The sequence below is a fragment of the Benincasa hispida genome, chromosome 4 (assembly GCF_009727055.1).
Source record: "Benincasa hispida cultivar B227 chromosome 4, ASM972705v1, whole genome shotgun sequence".
Lineage (NCBI taxonomy): Eukaryota > Viridiplantae > Streptophyta > Magnoliopsida > Cucurbitales > Cucurbitaceae > Benincasa > Benincasa hispida.
The window spans coordinates 39,629,138-39,640,535 of NC_052352.1; the positions used below are offsets into that span (position 1 = coordinate 39,629,138).

Below are 11,398 nucleotides of genomic sequence, written 5' to 3' on the forward strand. Positions count from 1 at the left end.
TAATTTTCTTAGTATGAAAGAAAACAAATTGAGAGGAATATGGTCAGCATATAGAATTTCGTACCTTTTTCTTTTGCTTTTAGACTGTCCCTCTCTTTATTTCAGCAATGCTAGTCTCTATTTGAGGACAATACTTTCTTACCCAAAAAAGTAAAGTGAACAAATAATGGACTTTACCTTTCCCTTTTTTCTTTCCTTTACTCCCCATTGATTTATGAGCTTTGTTGCAATTGGGATTTCCAGAACTCCAACTTTAATTTAAGTTAAAATACACTTTCGATCCCTAACATTAACAACTTAGTACCTATACTTTCAATTTAATTAAACGATATTATTAACACTAATGACTGGAAGCAAATCTTGAAAGTTGAGGATCAAATTAAAACAAAACTCAAATCTTAAAGTAAATTATAACATTTTGAAATTTAAAAACTAAATCGAAAATAAACTCAAAATTTAATGATTAAACGTATAATATTTTAAAACTTATGAACCAAATAAAAACTAAACCTGAAACTAGGGACCAAGATTATATTTTCCCTTACCTCAAAAGCGAATTCATAAAATTGCATTGAAATCTTAAAAATTCCTCAATACAATAGAGGACGTGTGTGTGTTTTTTTTAGTACAAAGACGTGGTACGTTTAGTACCTTCCTTGGTCGAATTAGATTGTTATAAAATGTTATGATCGTTATAAATTGACTTAGTGTGTTGTGATTTAAGAAATTTTAGGTCTGCTTAACAATTATAATCGGTTAAACAATCCATATTTCCAATTGATTAAACCCTTTTTTCTTCAAAAGTGGAAGTAAAAAACATTACACAATAAGCTTACTGATATACCTTGATAACGTCATGGAACAATTACCCGATCACAAATTCAATTCTAACATTCCGATAACTCAGATAACTTGACAAAACTTGAAAGTGAAGTGACTTGTAAAAGCAAAGACTATCACCAAATTAACTGAATGCCCTTATCATCTGGGCCAACGGCCACAGGTGTTCAATATGCTAATCTTAAATACCAACAATGTTTCAGGTTAGGAATCTGAGAATATTAATGAGACACTATTTGAGAGCTCGAAGGCATAACAAACCATCTTAAAGGTCAAACAGTGCAAATAAAACAAAGATGTTGGCAGATAAAAAAGAAAGTGCCCAGAGTCTTCATTTTTTCTCAGCATTGTTCTCCAATTCTCTCTTAAGCTGCAACGAGAAATCGTCATTGACATCATCGTCATCCCAGTCATCTTCCCACTGCTGAGTAATTTCTTTGCCTTCCTTCACTTCCCACTCTGTAATCCATTCTTACCAATGAGAACCAGAGGGAAAGATTATAAAAATATCATAAGGCTTAAAGATGTTGGGCCAAGAACAAGAAGAAGAGTAATAAGCTTTACACTATAATCTGAGGAAGAATAGAATTGCAAAATAACTTTGAAAAGGAAGAAATGATCTCTAAGTTCTAACTTGTATATGCTCCCGAACAAGAACCACCCGGACTTGCCTTAATATTGCTGCCCTAGCAAATGTGAAAAAGTAAAGACTTTCGGAGGAATGTGTTAAAAAACATTATGATGGTCATTATGGTGGTTACATACCTAGAACAAAATCTCACAAGTTTCTTGACAGTCACATGCTATAACGTCAAAGAATTGGGTGGCTATTTTGTGAGATTAGTCGAGGTGCACTTAAGAAGCCCAAACACTCTTAGTTAGCTAATAAATAATAATAATAATAAAAGATACATAAATGATCTCAGACAAGATCAGAATTGCTCCCACCCACCCAGCTTCTAGTCACAAGTTCACTCTTAACTGGTAATGGCAATCTCATCAAATCTTTCACTTCATTTCCAAACTTACAAGCATTTTTTGTACATTGCGATGAATGAAATGTATAGAACATACAACTTTAAGTTAACAGTGTTATGCTAGCGCGACATATACAAGCACATCCTTGGGGAGTGAAATTAACAAATTATCAAAAGTTTAGTATTGACACACCAACAATATATAATGCTCCATTTAACAAACTCCAAACCTTGTCACTGAAATATCTCTTTTTAAAGGAAATGCAAGACTTGCAGGATCCTCAAATCATAATCAGTCGGCCCAAGGTCGATCCAAGCCCAGCCCAAAGTCAACGGCTGACCAGTCCAACCCAATCCAACCCTTTCATAAATTGGATTGGATATAGAGCTATCTTTTTTAAATTGGATCGGCCCATGAGCCAGCCCGTTTGAGTCGTATTTGGATTGGCCCATCGGGCTTGCCCAAAAGCCCAATCCAATATAACAATATATATTTTCACATATAATTATTAATACTAATCAATAAATAATAATATTTTTTAATTTAAAAAATTCAATTCTACACATGCACGGGAACTAAAAACAATAAATAAAGAGATTAATGTAAGGGTGGTGAGAGTTGTAAAGTGAAAACCATTAAAAAATCCCTTTATTCTTGTCTCACTTTGGAAAAATTGAAGAATAAGGAGGGGTGCATACTCTATAAATAAGTCTCTTCAAGACTATTTATAAATTTAAAATAAAAATTAATAATGTAATATATTTGAAGGGCCAATTTGAGCCCGATCCAAAGGACTAGTTCGAGCCAAATCCAATTTTGACCCATCAAGCACGGTCCATGGATTGGGCTATGGGCATATGTTTAAGAGGTTGGGCTGGCTCAAGCCCGGCCCAATTAGTGTTGGAGGCCCGTAGGGCTTGGGCTTGGGCTAAGCTTGGGCCTTTGATTCTTTGGGCCGGGCTGGCCAAAATCATAGTTTCAGTTGACAAGATGACGTGAATGTAAAACTAAAGATTTTTCATTCTCTTCCTAACAATCAAGTAACAGTAACCATTTCTGAAAGTTCACTCTGCCAAGACCATTTCAGTAATCAAAGCAAAATCAGAATAAACTCCCTTCAAAAGCTATTCCACTAGCTTCTTTATGTAGTACTCCAAGCACTTTTGAGCATACAAGGAATATGTAATGTTAAAAAATAAATTAACTCCAAAACAAACCTTTTTCCCCCTAAAATATACACGTTATTACATTAACTTAAAACAAACGTCTAGAGGATTTTAATAGCTTAATTCTTAAAGAGAAAAAGACCCATCTAAATATAGTATACTTAAAGGGCATATCTTTTAGAAACCATACACGATTCCAACTCTTCTTGATTATGATCAATACGTTTTTTTCCCCGATGATTGTTACTATAGCAATTGAGCTTAGAAACATTCCGGCTTATTTTTTACAAACACTGGATTCCAAGAATTTACTGCAAAATAATGATTTTTTTTTTTTTTTTAGAGAGATACATAACCATTTCATTGAAGAAATAGTGAGTGAACAAAACAACAGTAACGGGGCATCCAAGTGAAGAATGCTAGCAGTTAGGATTGAGTCAATAACAGGATTTCCAAACCGAATTGAAACCGATAGTGAAGGATTCCAAAAAGGGAAGGAATAAAAAAGACAAATAATTTCAAGTCATACCTTCATTGATCTCAAACTCTTCAAACTCATCATCATCCTCAAAGAGGTCAACTTTCACTTCCTCAGAAGCTGCTTTCAGTTCAGTTGCCATCACAAAGCTCACACCAATCTACAAATCTTTAGTAATCTGATACATCAGCAAAAAAAATTGAAATACATTAACAAGTGAAAGATACACAACTTTAGGCATGTTTTTCTTTTCTTTACTTTTTCTTTTTTAAGAGAAAACAACCTTTTATTGACACATACACCAACCCCCCTTCCCCACCACCACACACACACAAGGGGAGGCCAACAAAGGAAGGGCCTCCACTTCTGATAAAAATAATATTTATCAAGTAATTACAAAAAAAAGCTTTACCACCGAAGCCCAAAGAGAAACATAGAATCAAACAAAGGACCAAACATCACTTGGATCCTTTTCCAAATTTCTAAAGTCTAAACATTTAATTATTCCTATCTCCCCAGCCACAAGAAACGTCCCTTCTCCTTAAAAGGCATATGGAGAAGGACCTCCTCGATCATCTCAATCAAGTCTGGCTAACGAAAAGCCAAACGCCTCCAAAAATCACTCTATACAAAATGCATGAAGTTAATCTCCAAAGGTTGTGATCCAGGTTTTCCTCTGCCTTCTGACGGAGGGTAGAAAAATATGGGCCAACCAATGAAGGTGACTTTCTCGAGACCCAATCCAAAGTGTTACCTTTCCCATGGATAACTTGCCATACAAAGAACTTTAGAATCTTAATATTCAAGGGAGCCAAGAGTTACCAAGCAAAGGGTCCATCAAACAGTGGAAAAAAAAATACGAGAGAAGCCTCTAGAAGGGTTAGGGCATCAAATACACATATGCCTTCTCATGATCCTAAAATCAAACTACTCTATCAAAGACAGAAGGGTGTGACATCCATCATTTCTCTATCGGACAAAGGACAACAAAAGCCAAACAAAAAAGAGAGGGAGCTGCCAGACCAAACTAAAACCTCAGCCACAAAACAAATTTTCAAAGAGGATAAATGGTAAAGATGAGGAAACATGGTGCAAAGGTGTCTACCTCTCACCCATTAATCCTCCCAAAAGTACATTTTCATCCCTTACCCCACACCACAATAGACTAAATGAGAGAAAGAAGGGAGCTCAATAGAGATATCCTTCCAAAAATCTCTGTAAGGGCCTTTATTACCATTTGACTGCCACTCAAAGGGGTGGCACTGTACTTACCCATGATAATCTTCCACCAAGGGTTTTAGACTAAAGAAGGAAATATCAAAGCCATTCGCCAACAAGGCTTTGTTATGAGTCCTTAAATTCTAAAGTTCAACCACATGTTCACAGACTTCTCAACCACATCGCAGTTCACAAGGTAGGCCCCTTTTCCTTCATGTACCCCTTTCTACAAGAAATCCCTCATAAGCATCTCGATAGTCTTACAAACCAAGAGAGAGAAGTATTTTCCAGACCCATGTCAATGAGCCCAAATTTTTGGGTTGATTGTTTAACCAACTTAATTTCCACAGCAAGCCAATTCCAGAAGGGTTGAGCTGGGTTGACCAAATAGAATATGTTTTACACTGGTTTTTTGAACTCTCCCTACATATAGAGATTTATTAATAGTGGACGTAGTCACATATTTTATACCATCACTAGTTGAAACAAAAGGCTCTATAATCTACTGGCGTACTCATAAAACCTATGTAATATGTTGATGTTGTCGACTTATAAAAACAATAGATTAGCTGCTAGTTGTTCCTCAAATTCACATCATATAAAATTTTCTAATGTCGCTGGAAAGTCCATGGATAAAACAATAATAAACGTGTCTTAAAACTTCAATTTCACTAGTAGCACAATCATGAATGTCTCTTAAATTTTAAAGACCCACTAGCAATAAGACCATAAAGATCTACAAAAATAGATGACTATAAAATAAAAGGAGTAACACCCACTCCCACTATTCTCTACGTACACAAGCACATCCATCTAACCACACTTAAAAGTTGCACTGAGATAATTCCATGAACTAAAGGGGATTTTTACATTTTTTATAGTACTACAATTGGAAGTATGGGGAATTTGAACCTTCAACCTCAAGGAAATGAGTACGCACATCAATTAATACTACAAAAGGCTCAATTTGGCAATTGGGTTCAGAAAGGAACACGACATTTTTTTTTCCGGGTGGGGGGGTGGGGTTCTCAAAGAACAGTCTGTTCGAAGAGGAAAATGAAATCTTTGAAGTTCTAAAGCTTTTCTGTTTTCCAGATACGTAATTGAGAGCACAGAAACTGGACACTTTTGATTGTGCGAAATGGTTATATGAGTGGCCTCATTCAACACTTTTTCGGTACAGAGGGATTGCAGATACTAGACAAAAACAGAGAAGAAAGCAGACGCAGAAGAGAAGACTGCAGGCAAAAGAAGAAAAAAAAAGCAAATTCATGTGAGTGCGCTCTCTTTTCCCTTAGTTCTGAGGAGAATCACAGTAGAAATTATACGGCAAGCCATCAAATACATCGAATTCCCAAGACAAACAGTAAAGCATAGCGGAGAGTGAGAAATGTGACATGAATTCAAGGCAGATAAAATGGAGAGAAGAAGGAGATAAGAACCTTGGGAGAGAGTTGTGAGAGCCGTCGAGCAGGGAAGATCGAGGGAGTCTCGAGTTGCTTGATTTCCAGTGGAAAAAAATGAATCGAGATATCTTGAGCGACAAGTCGGCAAACCGATGCCTTTTTAAATCATTATTGCTTTAGAAATTCTATTTCAATTTATTCTTTATCCTTAACCTTTAACCCTTTGGAGGTGTTCCACAACCCAAGGAAATTTGGGTTGAGTTGGTAATTTTTACCAACTCATTATTTGACAACCAATTTTAAATTTTAGTAGGATTAAGTTGGTTATTTTACCAATTCACCCTAACTCTCCCCAATTCTCTCTCTATTGTTTTTAATATCTCCACCCATCAATCTCCGTTGGCGATTACCGCTACTACACTCCAAAGACATACTCCGATTGAAGGAATGATATATCAAGCAACAGAAGATTACAGAATCAATAAGTACTTAAACTACATTTGATTTGAGTTTTAAGCATGTTGTACATATGATATTCAAAAGAAGGTTTGAAACACATATCACCTTTGAAGATTCCTCCACGAAATCAGCTGAAAAACACCAAGATAGAACTTGAATCACCGAGGGGACTACCATCGAGATCTTCTCTATTATGCTCAAGCTAGAATGTGTGGTGGAAACACTTGAACAAGTTGAATTGACGATGAACGAGAGTAGAGTTTTTAGGTTATTAATTTAGAAAATATATTTAAGCAATCTCGCTGATCTTCATGCATGGAGCTTCAATATATAGGTAAAATTCATGCAAATGTGCACCGTTGCATGAAGATTAGCTCCAACTTGAAGATCATTAAAACCAACAATGGAATTTGGTGATTCTCCAATAAGTATGGTTAGTGGATTTTTCCCAAAAAATGGAAAAATCCACTAAATAAAAATGTTTTAAAAAAACATTATTCTTTTAATTTTTTTTTATTTTAAATTAGTTTTATAAAATTAATTCAAAATAATTAATTAGATAAAACTAATTTTTAATTGTTTTTTATTAAAAACAATATCAATTCAATATCTAAATATTAAATTAATACAATATCACCAATAGAACAATTTTATATTTAAATCATAATTTAAATATTAATTGATTTTCCAATTTCGTTTAATTTCAATTAAAATAAATTATAATTGTATCATATACAGTCAATCGAAAAATCCTAAAATTGAATTTGAACATTTCAAATTCGTAATCCGGATTTCATACATCAATATTCAATTTGTTATTCCAATTTAATGAGCTAGTAGATGGACCTAATGGACCCACAGATCATGAGCTCCAACGATCTGTAATTAATTCGCTAAAACTCTTTAACTGCATTAATTATTATTCGTTAATTATCAAGACACACCACTATAGCTCGATAGTTGCACTCTCTTCACTGTAGATATATTTCTGTCCATATAAACTATAATCAGTAAGTTGATCCTTCACAGGTCGCTCATAATTACAGTTGGGTCAAAATTACCATTTTACCCTTGTAAATACATCTCGTTCCTTAAGTTCCCACTGACCCTCTAATGAACAATTCGATTCATAATACTAATGAATCATGTCTTTTCTCTATCATGAGAAGGTGGGGTCCTGATTGTGCAAGACCTGGAATCAATACTTAAGAGAACAACCTATCTGCTAACCCTAAAATGGGTAGGAGTGAATTCCATCTTGTAGGGTTATGTCCCCAGCTATTCATCCGGTCTTATCCCCAAAATGGAAGGCTTATTGAGCAGTGTTGTTGGACTACTCTCACCTATGCAGATCAAAGGATAATTCCAAATAAAAGGGGGTTTATAGCTTGCTCAGGATTAAGATCGAATTATCCTAGGTTACTTAAATATGAAACAGTTAGTTTTAACAGTAAACGGTCGTTATAAAGAAAAATGACTATTTCGTGGTCCAATCTATATGCAAACTCATTGCATAGGATGCCCTCACTCACATGTCTTTACATGAATGATTTGTGGATCACATCATTTGTATTATTTATACAAAATGGGCCGCATCCAATAGTGTTACCAGGATGAGATACCCAATTTCATCCATATACTTATCAGATCATTTAGGCTACATACTATTAGCTTGATCCTGTTTATGTCACTACAAAAAGTTAAAGTATTCGTACTATAGCCATGGATATATTTATTCGATTTCATAATAGCATGCAAAATCAACAATTTTATTGAATAAAATACTCAATAATATTTTATTGATAAATAGATTGTTTAACACGAACTGCGAGTTCTAGGACATTCCCAACAATCTCCCACTTGGACTAAAACTCCAGTGAGAATAAATATATACAATACAATGTTGAGAAACTTAAACGGAAAATAAAATAAACTAAGGCATCACTAATACCATAGAGATTCTCCCACTTGCCCTAGATTACATTACATGGAGTTCTAGTCCAACCAGGTGACCCTCGAACACTTTAGCCACGATGACCTTCATAAATGGATCAGCAAGGTTGTCTTCAGAGGCTATCTTCGTGACAATCACGTCTCCTCAGTGTACTATCTCTCTGATGAGATGGTACTTTTTTTCAATATGTTTTCCACGTTTGTGACTCCTTGGCTCTTTCGAGTTGACAACAACATCACTATTGTCACAATATAGTGTGATAGGTAGGTGTATATTTGGAACTACTTCCAAGTCAGCTAAGAATTTGCATAGCCATACTGCTTCTTTAGCGGCTTCACATGTGGCTACATATTCTGCTTCCATTGTGGAGTCAGCGATACAACTTTGCTAAATGCTTCTCCAAACTATAGCTCCTCCATTGAGAGTGAAAACTGATCCTGAAGTAGATTTCCTTGAATCCACATCAGACTGGAAATCAAAATCAGTGTATCTGGTGAGGATCAAATCCTTAGATCCATATACAAGCATATAGTCCCTCGTTCTCATTAGATACTTGAGGATGTTTTTTACAGCAGTCTAATGACAGTGTCCTGGATTGAATTGGAACCTATTGACGATTCCAACTGCAAAGCATATATCAAGGCGTGTACATAACATTGCGTACATCAAACTCCCAATTACAGATGCGTATGGAATTCTTGTCATTTCCTCAATATCTTGAGGTGTCTTAGGACACCGTTCCTTTGACAAATGAATTCTATGTCTAAAAGGTAACATACCTCTTTTGGAATTTTGCATATTATATCTCGACAACATCTTGTCAATATAAGATGACTGAGATAGTGCTAGGGTTCAATTCTTTCAATTCTGAAAGATCTGTATTCCTAGAACGTATTGAGCATCACTCAAATTTTTCATTTGGAATTGTGTTGCTATCTCTTTACGTCAGCAAGGAAGCTTGTCTCATTTCCAATGAGCAAGATATCATCAACATAAAGAACTAAGAATACTACAGTCTTGTTAACTATCTTCTTGTATACACAAGGTTCATCAACATTCTATTCAAAGCCATAAGATTTGATCGCAATATCAAACCTTATATTCCAGGATCTTGAATCTTGTTTTAACCCATAAATGGATCGTTTAAACGTACAGACTTTCTGTTATTGTCCTTGGTCGATGAACCCTTCTAGTTGAGATATAAAAATACTTTCATCAAGATGGTCGTTCAGAAAAACAGTCTTGACATCCATTTTCCATATTTCATAGTCATAATATGTGGCAATGGATAGAAGAGAAAAAGTTTCTTCATAATCAAACCCTTCTCTTTAAGTAAAACCTTTTGCCAAGAGTCTGGCTTTATAGGTTCGCACCTTGCCAGTTTGGTCTCGTTTTCTCTTGTAGATCCATTTGCAACCTATAGGTTTAACCCCATGTGGTTGATCTACAAGTTTCCAAATAGAGTTGAAGTACATAGACTCCATTTCAACGTCTATGGCTTTTATCCACTGTTCCCTGTCAACATCTTCCATTGCCTTTTTAAAGGTTAATGGATCCTCTAAGCCATCATCATTAATGATGTTTTGAGTTTCTGTTAAACCCATATAGCGTTCAGGTTGATGAATAACCCTCCCACTACGTCGAGCCATACTCAACTCTTGAGATGGACGTGACGGGACAACAACAGTTGTTGATGGACCAGCTTGATCAATAACTCTTGTTGATGTTTGTATATCATCTTTGGTCATTTCTTGCAATATTAGTTTACTGCGAGGTAGATGAGTTTTTATTTGATCTTCTTCCAAGAATGTAGCATTTGTCGATACAAATATTTTGTCTTCTTAGGGATCATATAATAGTCCTCCTTCTGTTTCTTTAAGGTATCCTATAAAGAGGCATAATTTCGAACATGTTTCCAGTTTCTTAGGATTTTGTACCAACACATGTGCTGGACAACCCCAGATACGAAAATGACATAAACTAGTTTTGCGTCCTTTCCATAATTCATACGGTGTTTCTGAAACACTTTTTGAAGGAACAACGTTTAAAATATATATAATATAGCCTGTACTACATACCCCTAAAAGGATTGAGGTAACTGAGCATAACTCATCATTGATCAGACCATGTCTAACAAGGTTCGATTTCTCCTTTCTGCAACATCGTTTTGTTGTGGTGTTCAAGGTGTTGTGAGTTGGGATTGAATTCCATGATCTACTAAATAGTTCTAGAATTGTAAATCCATATACTCACCACCTCGATCAGATCGAAGTGTTTTAATTATTTTACTTAACAAATTTTTTGTCTTGTTCTTAAATTCTTTGAACTTTTCAAGAGTTTTAGACTTGTGACTGATTAAGTAAATGTAGCCATATCTCGAGTAATCATCAATAAAACTGACAAAATACTAATAGCCTCCTCGTGCTTTTACACTCATCGGACGACATAGGTCAAATGTATTAGTTCGAGAGGCTCTTTGGCACGAAGACTTTTGTTAGAAAAAGATCTTTTTGTCATTTTTCCCTCAAGACATGATTCACATGGAGGTAAAGAACTATCTTCTAATTGACTTAGATGACCGTTTTTTACCAATCACTCAATCTTGTTGAGATTAATGTCACCAAGTCTGGGGTGCCAAAGATAGGCGTTAGGAGATATTTTTCATTTTTTTTTATTTTGAGTCTCAACTGTTTTAAATATCTCTATATTTAGAATGGACTTTGCTTCAGTTGGTTTTAATATGTACAAGTCATTTTCGAGTCTTGCAGAACAAATATGAACACCTCTTGAAAAAACAAACACTTCATTAGATTCAAAAGATATTCTATACATATTTTATAGCAGACAGGAAATGGAGATTAAGTTTCTTTTCATCTTAGGTACATAATACACAATCCTA

The 11,398-nt window shown here is 35.1% G+C and overlaps 1 protein-coding gene across 1 annotated transcript; it reads right to left on the reverse strand.

Annotated features, from left to right (window-relative positions):
* Nucleotides 1–929: 929 nt before the first annotated feature.
* LOC120074994 (protein DSS1 HOMOLOG ON CHROMOSOME V-like) lies at nucleotides 930–6,258 on the reverse strand. Its single transcript, XM_039028124.1, has 3 exons — nucleotides 6,123–6,258; nucleotides 3,514–3,640; nucleotides 930–1,311 (listed from the first exon to the last, which is right to left on the reverse strand). Exons 2-3 carry the CDS (start codon nucleotides 3,602–3,604, stop codon nucleotides 1,172–1,174), a joined length of 231 nt encoding a protein of 76 aa, XP_038884052.1. The 5' UTR covers nucleotides 3,605–3,640; nucleotides 6,123–6,258; the 3' UTR covers nucleotides 930–1,171.
* Nucleotides 6,259–11,398: the final 5,140 nt, after the last annotated feature.